This window comes from Centrocercus urophasianus, unplaced genomic scaffold (genome assembly GCF_019232065.1).
Source record: "Centrocercus urophasianus isolate 14NV4802_14NV808 unplaced genomic scaffold, USGS_Curo_1.0 seq_2, whole genome shotgun sequence".
NCBI classification, from domain to species: Eukaryota; Metazoa; Chordata; class Aves; order Galliformes; family Phasianidae; genus Centrocercus; species Centrocercus urophasianus.
In genome coordinates this window covers 8,975,699-8,991,092 of record NW_024884755.1, presented here as the reverse complement: position 1 = coordinate 8,991,092, position 15,394 = coordinate 8,975,699, and the positions used below count along the sequence as shown (strand labels likewise).

General features: G+C 40.0%; 1 protein-coding gene and 1 long non-coding RNA gene across 3 annotated transcripts; both read right to left on the bottom strand.

Annotated features, from left to right (window-relative positions):
• Window positions 1–115: 115 nt before the first annotated feature.
• On the bottom strand, window positions 116–12,366 carry NAE1 (NEDD8 activating enzyme E1 subunit 1). Of its 2 annotated transcripts, XM_042821322.1 has the most exons (20): window positions 12,285–12,366; window positions 11,037–11,140; window positions 10,884–10,944; window positions 9,943–9,973; window positions 9,274–9,345; window positions 8,890–8,969; window positions 8,396–8,505; window positions 7,987–8,096; window positions 7,400–7,462; window positions 7,054–7,117; window positions 5,946–6,037; window positions 5,301–5,360; window positions 5,076–5,209; window positions 4,540–4,615; window positions 4,160–4,199; window positions 3,090–3,176; window positions 1,997–2,089; window positions 1,505–1,619; window positions 1,384–1,433; window positions 116–401 (listed from the first exon to the last, which is right to left on the bottom strand). In XM_042821322.1, the coding sequence occupies exons 1-20, from the start codon at window positions 12,338–12,340 to the stop codon at window positions 292–294; spliced, it is 1,608 nt and encodes a 535-aa protein (XP_042677256.1). In that variant the 5' UTR covers window positions 12,341–12,366; the 3' UTR covers window positions 116–291. The 2 variants fall into 2 exon arrangements, with proteins under 2 accessions (XP_042677256.1, XP_042677257.1); XM_042821323.1 differs by lacking the exon at window positions 12,285–12,366 and having other exon boundaries at window positions 10,880–10,944; window positions 11,037–11,128.
• Window positions 6,419–7,047, bottom strand: LOC122161728. Its single transcript, XR_006169264.1, has 2 exons — window positions 6,700–7,047; window positions 6,419–6,610 (listed from the first exon to the last, which is right to left on the bottom strand). It is a non-coding gene; the product is annotated as an uncharacterized LOC122161728 (long non-coding RNA).
• Window positions 12,367–15,394: the final 3,028 nt, after the last annotated feature.

Genomic DNA, 15,394 nt, shown 5'->3' with positions numbered 1-15,394 from the left:
CCGCCCCGCGCCGCCGCCCGCCTGAGGAGAGCCGCCCGCTCGCGGCGCGCGCCGTTCCCGCCCCAGCCGGCGCCCGCCCGCCCCAGCCGGCGCCCGGCCTGCATTGCGGCTCCAGTTAGGATTTGGTATCATTTTATTCGTCCTCAGGGAAAAAAAAAAAAAAACACAACAAAACATGACAGCCAGGAGTTCAGTGTGCGGGTTCTGCCCGACGGCCCGCCCCGTGGCGCACCAGCGCTGTGTACGGAGCGCTGTAGCACCGCTCGGTGGCAACGAGCGGATATGGTCACCCTACAGCTGGAAAGTGGCTGACGTCTGTGACATCCCGCTGTAAATATAGGTGTTGTTAAAAATCACAAACTGCCCCGTGATGACCTTAATGATCTCCTGAGCAGCAGCTCCTATAAAAAACAAACAAACAAAAAAAAAAAAAAAACAGCAGAAGGTCACATAGTTACAAGGTCACTTGAAACCCCACAAAGACAAGATTTGCACCCTGCACGCTGACCCCAGCTCTGAGAGCTCTGACAGCCTCAGCTCTGCTGTACACACGTGTCTCCAGGCACGGATCTACACAGCAGCCATGTACAGGCATAAACAAACACACACAAGTTGTGATCACCGAAGGACTGACATTGGAAACTCCTACTTTTAGAGTTCCACTCAAATATGTCAATTCAACAGTTACAGTGTAAAAATAAAGGGTCACTTCACTATCAACTTCATGCTCCACTGTAGGAAGAACGAATTTTGTGATTTCTTCAGAAAATAAGTATCTTCACATACTTCCCTAAAGCACCACACATATCCACTTCTGCTTCATCAGAAGTTCCGAATCTACACTGCATTTAAAGTAACCACTTCCAGTACTGCATCACATCAATCAGAAGATCACCCAGAAGCGATGTACGAGTCAAAACACTTTGTTTAGATAATTCAATCTGCAGGTATTAAGGTGAATGGTAACAGTTATTTATATTTAACCAGTACTCAACACAGAACTAACTCTGTACACATTTTCCTTTAAAATTGCGTAATTAATTTGGTATTACTATGAATATCAGATTTTAAAATTATTTTAAGTAATCCCTTAAAGAAAGCCTTTTCCAGTCAATTAAAAAAAAAAAAAAAAAGCCTTCTTATTAATAAACTGTAATCAATCCATCTGGATTGTTTTTAGTTTACTTGGTTTCTTTTACTGACTCTAAATCATTGCCAGCAGGAGTCATAACTAAAGAACAAAGGACTTTGCCTACAGTCCATGATACCAGTATTAGCTCTGACAAGCCCATGGCTTAAACAGATTCTGAAGGAAAGGAGGGAGGTACAGCTGCAGTTTGCTTTGTTATTTAGAGGGCCTTAGAAACACAACAGCATTCTTACCTCCCATGAAGGCAGCAATAGCATGTGGTTCAGCAGCTCCATAGCGACAACTGGACAGCAAAGTAACAGTTAGTATTTTCAGGTCAGTTTTACAAGGTGGCTCTTATGGTATTATACTTACAACTCATGAACATAGTCATCTTTCACCACTACAGACAAACCGTGCTCTTGTAAGAAACTAGTAAGACATGACTTCAGTTTTCCAATATCATCTTCTACCTGATAGTTGTAGACACCTGGAAAATAAATTCACCATTCCGTCATAGAACTATAATACTATATTCAAAATTATTGGGGTTAAAACACAGCTTAACTAGAGATTTTTCAGAAAAAGAAAAGAAGCCAACTAATATTAGCAATAGTAGACTAGCATTTAATCATTCTTTTGGTGCTCCTCTTAATAGTAACAAATTGCTGTGAAGCTAAATTAATTCATAAACCACTTCAGTTGTATCAATTTAAATTTCTCCCCCAAAAAAGATAATTTGTGCATTATTAAAGTTGCGTTAATACAAAAACAACAAGTGCCTTACATGGAGTTTTTACCTAGTATTGTATTAACTACTGGACTTTTATATTTATAAAAGCACTAACGTAGCTTGTATAAACATACCTGGATATCTACCATGCTGCTTATAAAATCTATCAACAGCCCGTAGCATCAAGTACAACACTACTTCACTGTCTGGGTTATCCATGTTAGAAACTGAAAACAGCAAGAGAAGTGGTTAGGTGGTATTACAAAGCAAAAGGCAGGGTCTTAATTACCCGAAATCAAGTATTTCCCTTAGATACATTTTCTGTTGTAAGCAGAAATCTTGAAAATCTTGTCACTGGGAATATAAATGGGTCAGCCGACAGATTTCATGTGATAAAGTCATGCTGTTCATATTTGATACAAACTCTGTTCAGTGAAGATATTCATGTTTTAACTGCCAGCTGCTGTGTCAGTTGGGATACTCATAAGCTGTAGTTTCAGGCTTTGCAATGCATGTTTCACAAATAATAATGTCTAATTATAGAACACACAGGTCTTTAACACACAGTTTAGTAACCTAAGCAATAACTGCTTCTCAAATTGCATTAGATACTATCATCTAATTCAAGGAGCTTTTACCAAAATGAGGAATACTGCAAAGCTTACATATGCATTTAGTTTATACATGTGTGTAACTTTTTGTCCAGAAGCCTTAGAGGACTTGCAAGGCCTTCATCTAAAACAAGTTTTAATGTAAAAAATTTCCAGTTTTTTTTTTTAATTTATGCAGGTTCCAAAAATATATAATGAATTGTTATAAAGTAACTACATTTCTATTTCATTTATATCTACATATTGAAAACCTAAACTGTGAAAGGCTGAGATAATTATTGCTAAATCTTTGGTCAGGCAAAAGCACCATTCCAGCTCAGTCAGAAATAATGGATACACAGAAAAGAGAATTTTAAAGAAACAGTGTTTTATTTACGTGCTATCATAAACAAAACTTGAAATAAAGAATAAACCTACAGTGATCTGTAAGGTCATCTTTGAACTTTTCAAAAATCAGAATTAAATCAACATTCTGGAGTTGACAAAACAATTCCAGTGGATGGCAAATTATAAATCTGCATAAAGAAATAGTATGTGTAACAGATAATTCACTTTGATCACCAAACCACTCATGTTGAAAAAGCAATTGAAGTATGTGTCAAGAAGGAGTACTTACTAATTTCATCCTTATTAAAAGTGTTTAAGCCATATTCTTCAGACAGAGATCTACATCTCACTACACGAAGAAAAGCTGAGTTGCTGCCTAAGCAGAAGGTGCAAAAAGAAGAGCATTGCTTATTGAATATGTCAACAATTACTGAATCTATGAATGCATATTTCTGACTTGTTAAAATCAAGGAGTAAAACTAATCACTGTATTGACACTTCTGTTTCTTCTGGTAGCTCAAACTACTAAGTATTAGAGAACATTTACATCTATGATTTACAAGCACTTAAGACCTTTTTTTGCTTATTTGGTTCTGGATTCTAAACATAACTGTTGTGTTAATGTAACAGCCCACAGTGCGTGCATCTCCTTTATAGTAATTTACCCACCACAGCCATCAGGTTCACGCTGCCCTCTTCCATGCTGAAAACAAACATGGTTTCTCTATTTTCCACTATCTAACATATAGCTGTACTGTTAGAATCTGAATTGAGAATAAGCAGTAAGAAGGTTCTCCTCCAGCATTACTGCAACAAACCAACCCAATGTGCAGTTACTACCCAGAACTCAAAAAGCATAGCAAAAGATCAATCACTGCAGCATACTCTTGTTGGCATGCTTACAGGAAAATTTTCCAGTTGGAAGATGATTCAGGCTGCTGTGTGGTCACACATGCATACTCAACACAGATGACCTGAACTGCCATGAGCAGTACACCTCCCTACTCCTCCCTACATCCCTGTTTTATCTTTACAGACTACAAGAAGTTTACAGAGCTCACACTCTAACATTTGTACTGCACATGAGCAATGAGGTATTTAATCACAGGAAGCAGAGGCAACCTGCTGCCTGACATTTGGACCTGAGAAGTACTGCATCTGTTTTAAAGATAGATAGTAGACTCACTACTGAAACACGCTAACATATTACCTCCACTGAAGATGAGGGATGCAAATGCTCAGCAAACACTTGGAAAGCTCAAATATTGAGGTAACATTTAGTAACTCCATGATCATCCAAACATTTCTGAATATTTCATTACTTTTATAATCACTGCAATGGAATCCAAGCATACTCACAAAGTAATTTCAGTTCTCTCTCCGAAATTGATTCGGGCGCCTAGAACAGAGAATATACTTCTCACAGTACATACAGTGGCCAAACACGCTGTGTTTTCAGAGACATTAACACACTAGTTGTGAAATAACTATTTGCTTTTGTAAAACAAGTTCTTTGATCGGTGAATAATGCAGACATCTGTGTATTTTGGTTTTATTTTATAAGACTAGGCCGAAAGTGATAGATAAAACAAACCACAGATAAACATCATTAGAAATTACTTGGGCACTTTCAAAGAATTATATAATTAAGCTCTTATCTGTCTCTTTTGGCTTAGAGCTGTACAGAACAAAAGAAAAATATTTATGTCCTGTTAGAAATGCCATATATTTGTAGTTACCTTTCCTAGGGACTGTAACAATTTAGCAGCATGGCTACCCACAGCAGCAATATCCCTCTTTGCTTTTTCACGGTACCTGTCAATAATAAAATAGTCTCAACAATAACAGCATAACACTATGATCTTAGACCTGACAGTGAAGACCATTTCTTTTTGGTTTATATTACAAAGACAAGACAAGGCACCACAAATACAAGTGAGCTACCTAAAGGCCATGCATGTACTTATTACCTCTCTGTACAACTGCTTGTCAGAGCTGAACTGTTGATGTACACACTACATGTATAACCAATCTAGAAACCTATCAGTGCAAAAAGCATTCTTATTCCCATTGTTTGTAATACTATTAAATTTTAGAAGAGCAGCTGCAGATAGGAGTAGACAGACCAAGTCTGCAGGCTTTCTCATCCCCTTCTCACCTTTGACGCACTGTTTTTTGTTTGTTTCTTAAATACAGATCTGAACTAATGAAATAGAGATGAAATAGACATGACTTGTTATTAAAATGATACAACCACAAAACAAAGGATACTTACACATTTTGTAATTTGATAAATTTACTGGAGTCTGCTATCATATCAGGAATTGTGCCCCTGACAGGTAAGCATCCTTGCCCCTCATTTGCCACAAATTCCTTTACAGCTCGAACCAGAATCCAGAAGGAAGGGGACTGCAAACGCACAAGAAAGTTATCTACATTTTAAGCATTATTTATAGTGTTTTTTCTGCATTTATGTACCAAACCTTTAATTACTCATTACCTGTTCTGTGAGATTTATGCAGCAATCATCATTGAAAATCTCTTCAATACATTTTGGAATCTGTAAAAAACATGTGAATTTGTATTTACTTGACTTACCCTCTTGAATCACCTCAATATTCATCACATAGGTGATCCAACTCCAATGAGCTCAGAATTTGTTTAGTCAGAAATCCTTTGCAAACCTCCACTTCTTTTTGGAAAAAATACTGTAGCCAGCAGCTTTGATACAGCACAACCTTCAAGGAACACTTTCTGAATCCTAACACCACACTCAAATCAAAGATCATCCCCACCAGCGACTGCTAATTCTGTATAATTAGCAGTCTGCCTTTTGGATTCTCCTTTGCAGATTAAAGCTGTAGAAGTTTGAGAGGAACACAACAATGAGCTCTGGTTGTTGTCTTATTCCTTCAAGTCATCAGGAGGGCAGCTTCCCTTCAAGAACAAGCAAGTTAAGAGTTTGCATAAGCTACAGTCACTTAGTCCAGGTCTATTCTACTGCACATCATTTCAATTTTACAATTGTACTCATCCTCTTTTACCTACATATCCATGTTGCACATGGAACCTCTGTGCTAAAGTGAATGTTCTGAAAAAGTAAGCCATTTCATACTACTTCAAATTTAGTGTACATTTGTTTCACCTTTGTAGTATTTAATGCTGCGTTCACATTTTTTATAGCTTCTTCAAAGTTTTCCTCATCTTCTGGAGTCCCACTTTCATTCTTTAAGATACCTTATTGAAGAAAAAAAACACACATCACAACATCCCAAATAACATCATTTCTGTCTCACCAACAGAGCAGATCGGTATTGTATGTATATGAGGCATAAAAACCTCAGTAGCAGAAAATGAAATTATCCATCAAAACATACTGACAGAACTAACCACATATACATGTGCTGATGTTAAACAGAAGTTATTTACCACAAGAACAACAATTATTTCTGTAAGAAAAATAATTAAGTTAATAATCACAAAACTAAGGTAGATGCTGCTTAAAAAGAAATTCAATAAGATATTAAACTCTCCCTCTGATCTTATTTTTCCTGTTGTTTGTTTTTTTTTTAAAGGTAAATACTTATGAATCCAGACAACAATTTCAATTAATAAGAGTCCAGTAAAATACTGATTTAATCAATCAGACACTACAGATGAAAGTGACAGAACCATTCTTAGCAACAACTTACACGTAGGTCATGTTTAAGTGAGGAAACACCATTTCCCAACATTTAAGACAATGTATTTCTAGATGTCAAAAACGCCTCATTAATTTTATCATCTGCAGAAGATGTTCGACTGGAACACCTGTGTAAATGAAGCCTGTTCACGGACTGCAGTATATTCAGTAGCTCCATAATCTCTCTTGACCAGTAATTTAGGACTGCAATGCTTACCAGCAATTTGGACAGCCAACCAACAAAGTGCTTTCAGTCAGTAGCAAAATCAATGTCAAAAGCCACTTTCTTCTTCACATTTGCAATGTTAATATCAACATTTTCAGCAGGATTTTCTCAGTGCCTCTCCTCCCACCCAAATCAAAAGAAGTGTATACTCTTGATCTTAAACAGTAAAAAACACTGTTAAACTGTATTTGTAAGCAAATCAGGGAATCTTAAGATTCAGCTGTTTGAAGCAAACAGGTTGCAAAAAGATCACACTGTACAGACCAGCAGGCTTCCATAAATTAACCTTGAGAGAACTTGCACATTTCTACAGTACAGAAAATCAACTCCTAGGATATATATTACCTTGCCGGATCAGCTGTCTGAAGGCTTCTTTCTCTTTGTAACTTTTAGGCAACTGATCACTTTTCTAAATTTAAAAGCAAGACATTTGTATTAAAGATTATTAATTATTATTATTATAATTAATGAAGATAATTAATATCTTCATTGCATACAGACTGCTAAATTCCACGAGTCTGACCAAGTTCACATACACTTATTTGTATTTTAATTAGTAATATTTTTATTATTCCATCTTGCTACATACTACCAAAACAATAAGCTAGTTTAGAACAGACAACTCTGTAGAAGTGGAAATACATAAAAGCTATAGAAATAGGCTAATAACTTGTCCAGTTTTGCATTATACCTCGTTGAACCATTTTGTTAGATACTTGGCAACAATCACAATCCATGGAGTGTGGCTGTGGTCCTGTAATAGAAAAACATAGAAACTACTGTCAAGCTTAGAAGACACAAATCACAAACTTACTTAAAATGTAAACTTTAATATCCACTACTTTAACTTTAAATATGCCATGTTTCACATTTTCATTCTGGAATAACATTTCCTAAACACTGTAACACAAACTATTCTTCCTTTGTCTTAAGAAAGTGTGGCTGAGCTAAGTGAAACTTTTCTGAAGTGGTACTTCTACATGCACAAACAGCCACACTGCAAAGCTCTGCAGCAGAAAGGAAGTCATAATCTGTCTTCTAACAAACTGCCCATGAATGCTCTTTATTTCCCAAGATCTGCTCCTCGCTAGAGATTTAAATACAGGCAGTAACATTTGGGCCACATGATAAAAGCAGTGCCTTGTGACTGATTTACTGTCACTGCTATTTAAGCAAGTCTCACCACCAAAAAAAAAAAAATCTGCCAAGAGATATTCTCACAGAATCCCTCTCTGTGTCAGCATGTCTTATGGAACACACTGCAAACCACAAACCAACCTTTTTGTCCATCTGATCCAAGTCATAAGACTGAATGTGCTCTGTCAGTTCTGGAAAAGGCTTGTCCAGCCTCAGATCTTCTAATGCATTGTCAGGATGAGATTCAACAACTGTAAAAGAAGTTACATGATGTATTTCATTGTTTTATGCCCGACCTTCAACACAAACCTATACATCAAATGCAGTGCATCACCTGCTGGTTAGCTGCTTGATTCTCAAAGTGTTTTGTGTACATTAATTTTAATGTAATTGAAACCTATCTATTGCAGTCCATAGTTCCGATGAATTTTTCCATAGTATACTGGTGAGGAATTGCAAACCATGTGAAACTTAAAGAAATGCTGAATATCTCACAAGTTTTTGACCTTACATATGAAAAACAATCTCAAAAAAATCCCAATTCTCTAACCTGGATGTTCTTTGATGATGACTCTCATATAACCAACCAGTCCATAAGTCCTACAGATCAGCAAAGGAATGTTAAAATTCCAGAGGAGTTCAGCTAAGCGTAGCACTGTACTGTAAGGAAAAAGACAATTTGTTTTTCAGATACACCAGAGAACAACAGTTAACTATGAAGTCAACTCTTGCACAAGCTACATACGTCAAAAGCTTTCTATGAGAATTCCACCATCATGATTCTAACACACGTAATTCATTCCCTTACAGAAAGGGATTTCACGCAGGAATTTATCATAGCCTGATAATATGTTTATCCATTGTCTTATTTATTTTTAACTCCACTGTCACAAATGCTCTGAAGATTAATCAAGAAAAAAAAAAAAAAAAAGTCAATGAATAGTGGAAAAGACTTCTCCTACAGACATGCATAACTTCTACCACTTTCTGGTAAGCAAGAGGGGTGGGAGGGCTGAGTATTAACGACTTCAGATGATTCTTTACCTTTCTGACAGTTGTGTTGCAACCACTAAGTTAAATCGATTAAAGAAGGAAGGATCATTGTCTAGAAGGTTTTCTGGACTCTAAGTAGTAGAAAAAAAAACTGTCACAAAACATGATAAAAATTTCTGGTAACAAAGTATTTTCAACTTTTAATATAAGACATTAAGCAAACACTACGAAGTGGTGATGAAATTACAAAATAATGCTCAAATACACAGATCTAATTTCAGAAATGTAAGACCTTCTTCGTAACTCTTTATCGTGAACCTACTTAAACTACACACTGTATAGGCAACAGCTAGTTAATATTTCACAGTCATAATGCTGTAGCATCTAAGAAAAGATTAAATCCACAAATAATTGGGAAGAAAAAGAAAAACAAACCTCTTCCACAAAGTTTCCAGAAACATCACTATTCAATTCTTGCAGAAGCTCAGTAGCGCTCTGGGCACGACTCTGTTCCGGAGCAACGAAAACAAGGTTTAGCTGTTAGAAATGCCACTTATGTAGTACATAAATACTACACTTGCTACACGGTAAAGAGATTTCTTCATAAACTGAGATATTCCAAGCTTTGTTTATCTGGAGAAAAAAATACACTAGCCATAACAGTATACACTTGTTTGGCACCAGTGTCAGTGATATTTCGAAAACAAAACAACTGCAAAGCTACTTATGAACTTCCAGGTTTGTTGGAGCATTTTTGGAGTTACTCAAAGCTTTTTTGTACTCTCCTGATCCGCTGGTTTCAACCCCCCCACCCTCTGCTCTAAGCATTACTCCTTCAACCACAATTCTCTTCCGCCTTAAAGTTCCAAAGACATTCTCAACCAGATCTTGTTTTCTTCATTCAATCTTTCCAGAACTGAGTTTATCTTCTCACTTATGAAGAACTCAAAAACAAGCACAGGGAATTTTATCATACAGAGTTTTTTAAGCTAATATGTACGTTTTGGGAATTACTCAGATCTAGAGTTAGGAGTACTTACTCAATACATTCATTCTTCCAATAGACTTCGAGACATTTTTAAACATTGAAAGTTACATCCTTACCTGACCAATGTGGCTTTTTTGAAGAAAGAAACTGAAAAGGAGACAAGAAAAAAAACACAACACGTGAATTTGTGTTTCAAAGAAAAATAATATTAAAAGCCCCCTTCTGTACGGCAAAATATGTTGTTCACTCTCACAAACGAAGCTCCCATTGAAGTCTGCTTCTCTCCTCACTGCCTTTGTTTTATTTTCCTCATGATCAGCTTCTTAAGGAAAATTTTCACTGCCTGGCCACCAATCTGAAAAATAAGACAAGCCAAACCCCCCCAGAAGCCAGGATCATACTGCAGATTCATTTTCACTAGGCTCATTAAAGACTCATCAGTACTTATTTCTTCATGTAACAGAATATCCTTACCCCACAAGCAACCCCTTAGAAAGTCAGCTATGTGTAGCTATCTGCCTGAACTATAAGAGACACAATTAGTAAAGACAGATTATTTTTGGTAGGAATGATCTGCAGATTCCTTATCCTACCCCCCAGCTGCATACCTTTGGAGCTATGAAACCTAACGAAGGATTACCAGTCATGGTTTCACTACAGCAAGCTAATGAAAATACATTTTGTCAACCAAATTACTATGGCACTGCAGAAGATAACCTCAACCACGCTGAGGTGAAAGCAAATCTTATTCATTTCTTAGCAACAGCTAGCAAGTTATTTACAAATATTTCTGTAGTGAGCATACCATTGCCTTTATAAACCCAACGTATGAAGAAAATAGGTATGAAAACAGCAACTAAAGGAAAGAAGTTTAGCAGTAAATATCAAAGTGCTGATCGCGTATTTGTCACAAACATTGGAAGCCATAGAAGACTTGGAGAAAAACACACAGGCTTAACAACATGAATAATTTCGTATAATTTAAAGAGCACAAGGATGGAAAAACTTATGAAATCCCATATGTCCCTCATTTGCACACAAACAGTAACAAACCTACTTATTTCCAACGTCTTCTCCAGAGACCTGATTCCCATCCACAATTGTAAATGAACCAATACCTTGGTGGGAAAAAAAAAAGCGTGACTAACTAGATGTTACGTGAACCTACCAGCCACATCACTAAGCACGCACACAGCTGCTACTTACTCACCAGGTAGCACTAGATTCTTGAGTATTTCAGTTCCTGTGGCCGTTGCGTTTATCACACAAACATGGGCTGACTCTAAAGCTTCTTGTCCATGGTCACCCCACAGTCTATATTGGAATAAAAACATAAACATTCTGCAAGTGTTTCATTTCTGTTGGTAAAGTGAATGCAAAGAAATGAATAAACAACAACAACAAAAAAAACAGCCACCACAAATGAAGGCTGGTGTACTGCTTCCCATTAGCCGTGGAGAAGGGCCAGCCAGCACCAACTGAAATAAGCCTCCACTTTGAAAACTCACTGTGACAAACCTGAATATCTCTTAAAGAACAAAATCAGTCAGTGGCATTTCATTTTCTCCATCCTTATCCCTTCATCATACAAACACATACACGTTTTTCTACAGTAACACACTTTTAAGCCATCAGTATGGGTCAAAACACTCCTCAGCAAAAGTTGCTGTTGGAAAGACATATTAAAACAGAAAGCTTTTTTTTCATAGGTTCTTTTATAAAAGATACACTTCTACAGCCTGAGATGCTGGCAGACATCGGGTTGCACAGCAGCCGCGAAGCAGCTGCGGGGCGGAGGGGCAGCCAACGCTACGGCTTGCCTGGGGCACGTATTAACCGTTAACACAGATAATGAACGAAGCTTCTTTTATTCGCTTACGTTTAACGTCAGAGCATTACAAACAAGAGGGAACCAGAACCATAACGCCGGCAGGTGGGACAGCCGCAAACAAACGCAGAGCGGCAGAAACGCCCGGGCTGAAGCTGCGGCCGGGCAGCGCTCGCTCCGGACCGCCGCGCTGATGTCACGGCGCTGCGATCGCACCGCTCGGCAGCGCGCAGCACGCTTACTGAAGGGATGCGGAACGCATTACGACTCCCGCTAACGATCTCAAGTTTTAGCAGGCACCTGAAGGTCGGCCCCGGCCCCAACAAACCGCACGGCGGACAGGGGCCGCCGCTCGCTGGGCCCAGCCCCCATTCCAGGCAGCTCTTCCTCACGGCCGCCACGGGACTCTCGGCAGCACGGGGCCGACCCGAGCCCCTCCCGGCAGCCGGCCGGTCCCGCCACGGCGCTCTCCGCCCCACGGCTGCGGGGAGGCCGCCGCCGGAAGACATGAGCGCGGCCCGAGGCGAAAGGCGAAGCCGGCACCGCAACAAGCGGCCCTCCGCGAGCGGGCTGAGGGCCGGCTGCGGGTACGGCAGCCCCGGCGGAGTCCCGAAGGCCCAGCCGCGCTACCTCAGCTGCCGGTCGTAGCGCTGCTCCTTGAGGCTGGCTCTGCCCGGTTGCGCCATGGCCGCACGCTCCTCCCGGCGGGCGCTGCGCAGGCGCAGCGGGACCGTGGGGTGGGGCGGGGCGGCCTGAGGAGCCCTGAGCGCGCCTCTATCCTCTCTCAGCCCCATGTAGGCGGCGGGGCGGTGGGGATTTTGTAGCGTCTGGTCCCTCGGGTACCCGCCGTCACACAGTCCCAGGAACGCGTTGTCAAGACAGCTTGCACTGTTGCAGTCATTGCTTATCAATAGGCGGACAGTAAAACCCCAAATCTGCTGTGCTTGTACCTCTGTGTACTTCTCTTACAAAATCTTTTCCATGTAAGATCAATCTCAGCACAAGGACAAGACTGACACACCTGCCAACGTTTCTGTCAGTTCCGAGCAGCCCTAGCGCCGTGCCTGGCTCCGGCTCCGTCAGCCCACACGGGCCATCACACTGCCCAGCACTACACCTGGTCTGCTGTCTACCCCTGGCATACAGCCTGCAGCAGTGCAATTGTAACACAGAGCTATAAGCTTTGCAGATGACGTTTTAACACAGCATGGTGCTTCCTCTTTTCTTTTCCCATACGCTGTGTGTCGTCCCGCCCCCCCCCCCCCAAATTCCTTCTTATCGGGCTCTGTGTTGGCTCTCACAGTAAATCCTTCCTCCTGTTGACACTTGAGGAACTGCTGGAATATTTAGTGGGAACAGTCTGTCTTCCCAAACCAAAAATTGGCTCGTTCTGTACCTGCTGACTGCTATAATTACATGGCCTCCACTGGTCAGGCCATAAATTATAAGAATTACCCTTTCACACTTAGTTCCCTGTTTTTGGCATAAGGCAGCCACATACATATGGCTTTAAAAGCCAAAGACAAGTTACAGCAAAAATGGTGTGTGGAGGCTGGGGGCTCCCCAGAACCAGGCACCACTTCCTCTTTTCTGCCCCACCTTGCCCAGTATCATCTTAGTATGACACCCATTAGGAAACTGGCAGCATCAGTAATGGCAATACAAGAAGAGAGATGAGCTGTCTGGATAAACCAGATACTCTCAAGAACCTGAGGTGTAGGCAAGCTCTGGAGTGATGAATGTTTTAACGCTTCATCTGCTCCTATCTACTGTATTCCAAAGGCTCTGGGGTGAGCAGCCTGTGTCCAAACTGATTGTATTCCTGTCATATTTTGTTCAAAAGCAATGACGCATATCTACTAAATTAAGAAGGCACGTGTTAGGTTGTTCAAATGTGTGTTGCCACCATTAAAGATGCTCAGCAAAGAGAATTGCCAAGTTATGCAAGCAAATGCTCTTGGAGTACCCTTCAGCCATTCACTTTGGATCGCAGTGACTTTTCTTCCTTTTATGTTTCCTAAAACAGAGCTCCATCGCTCTACAGTGACACAGTAATATCTACTAAAAGCATTGTCCCCAGGTGACACAATCTCCTTCTGTGAATATTTCCCAGTGACACCAGATCTGTGGCATAGAGACAGCTCACTTCAAAAAATCAGTTTCTCAAATCTTCAAAGTTTTATGTGTTCAATTGCAATTTGGCAACCTAATTTCCTTGTAGCTTTTTGACAGTAATGGTTAGTACTTGCATAGCAATTTCAATAATGGGACCTCAAATTATTTGAAAAAAAAACAAAAACAAAAACAACTATTCTGTATTTGGGAACAGGAAATGCAAAGTGTCAGTTTGGTATGACAATGCAGTGACAGGTTTAGAAGAAGAACCCATGTGTTTGTCCTAGGCTGCTGCACTGCTCACCCATCATTGCTTCTCTTTTCAAAAGGAATAAAATGCTAACTGTGAAGACTGGGGGAAGATGGCATTATTCTTTTGAGACCTCTTGAAAATTTTCACCATGGTGGATGGAATTCTGCCTTCCTATCATTCACTGCTGAGCAGAAAGTTTTGAGGTATAGTCAGAACCTGCAGGAAATCTCTGGAAATCACAGGTACCTCATTTCTAGCTTCTCAATGGAGAAATCTACCCATTAAACATCTACCACTCTCTGCTTCTCAGTTGCTTAAGTTGGATTTAATCAGAGTGATGTAATTATCACTGGTACAAACTAGTACTATTGAGACCATAATTTGATTACTACTGCAACTTTGAAAGTGACAAATAATATGCTCAGGGCAGTGAAAATCCACAACTAGAGGCAGTCAGTGTCAACAGGGATTGGGATTAAAGAACAATCTGATATCTGTATATGCAGCGTATCATCCTAGCCTTAAGGAAAAGTTAATTTTTGCCTCCATTAAGAAAAAAAAAAAAAAAAGATGAGGGAAACACATTAAGTACTGCGTATATAAACAAATATATACTAGAGATATGGCTGTCTTTATACCTATTATTTCATTCAGGCTGTTTCTATCTTTCATGCACTGTCACTCCTCTTTTCACCTTTGCTAAGTCAGCTCTTTACACCCCACTTAGCAGAGTCCACTTCCTATCATGTTGTCAGCATGTTTTCTCTTTTCTCATTGTTTTCCCTTTGAAATACACATCTTTAGTGCTTTTGAACGTGAAGACATAAAAGGTGAAGTGTTGAGTGGTATCAAACACACATACACGTTAGGCCACTTTGATGCCCTTTGATGCGCTGTGCCCTGAGAGCATAATTTGGGCCTCAGTTTTCAACTTCCTCTTGAATGAAGTGCTCCTTGTCTAAAATACAGTTTTCCTCTGGCCTCTGCTTCACTAAGCACTGGCAGGTTTTCACTGGCAGGTTGATTTCCCCACTACATCTATTTGTTATTTGCCTGACTGACCCTGCCTACATCTGGTTGCTGAATCAGAGCCACACCAGAAGAAGAATGAGAAGCATCACAGTTTTCTCCCAGCTGCTTTGTCCTCGTAAGCAGCCGAGCTTTTAACCCAGTGCCAGGGCAGCAGGACGAGTGCAGGCCATGTACTGCACAGACACACCTGCAGGGTCAGCACCTGCTGCCTGCCTGCTCTGCTCGGGGACCTCAGCACATCACACAAGTTAAACAGAAGTAAACGGAGGAGTGGATCTGAGTAAGTCATTGTAAAACTGCCACGTGGAGACCTTTACAGCATCCCTCATTGAGTGATTTA

What these genes read in the sequence shown, in the direction of transcription:
- NAE1 (XM_042821322.1), bottom strand. Translation starts at nt 12,340, where the DNA reads ATGGCGCAACCGGGCAGAGCCAGCCTCAAGGAGCAGCGCTACGACCGG. An exon ending in AAAAAAGCCACATTGGTCAG is followed by an intron (nt 9,346 to 9,942) that starts GTAAGGATGTAA and finishes GCTCCGGAACAG; the next exon opens with AGTCGTGCCCAGAGCGCTAC. An exon ending in CAGCATTAAATACTACAAAG is followed by an intron (nt 5,361 to 5,945) that starts GTGAAACAAATG and finishes TGTTTTTTACAG; the next exon opens with ATTCCAAAATGTATTGAAGA.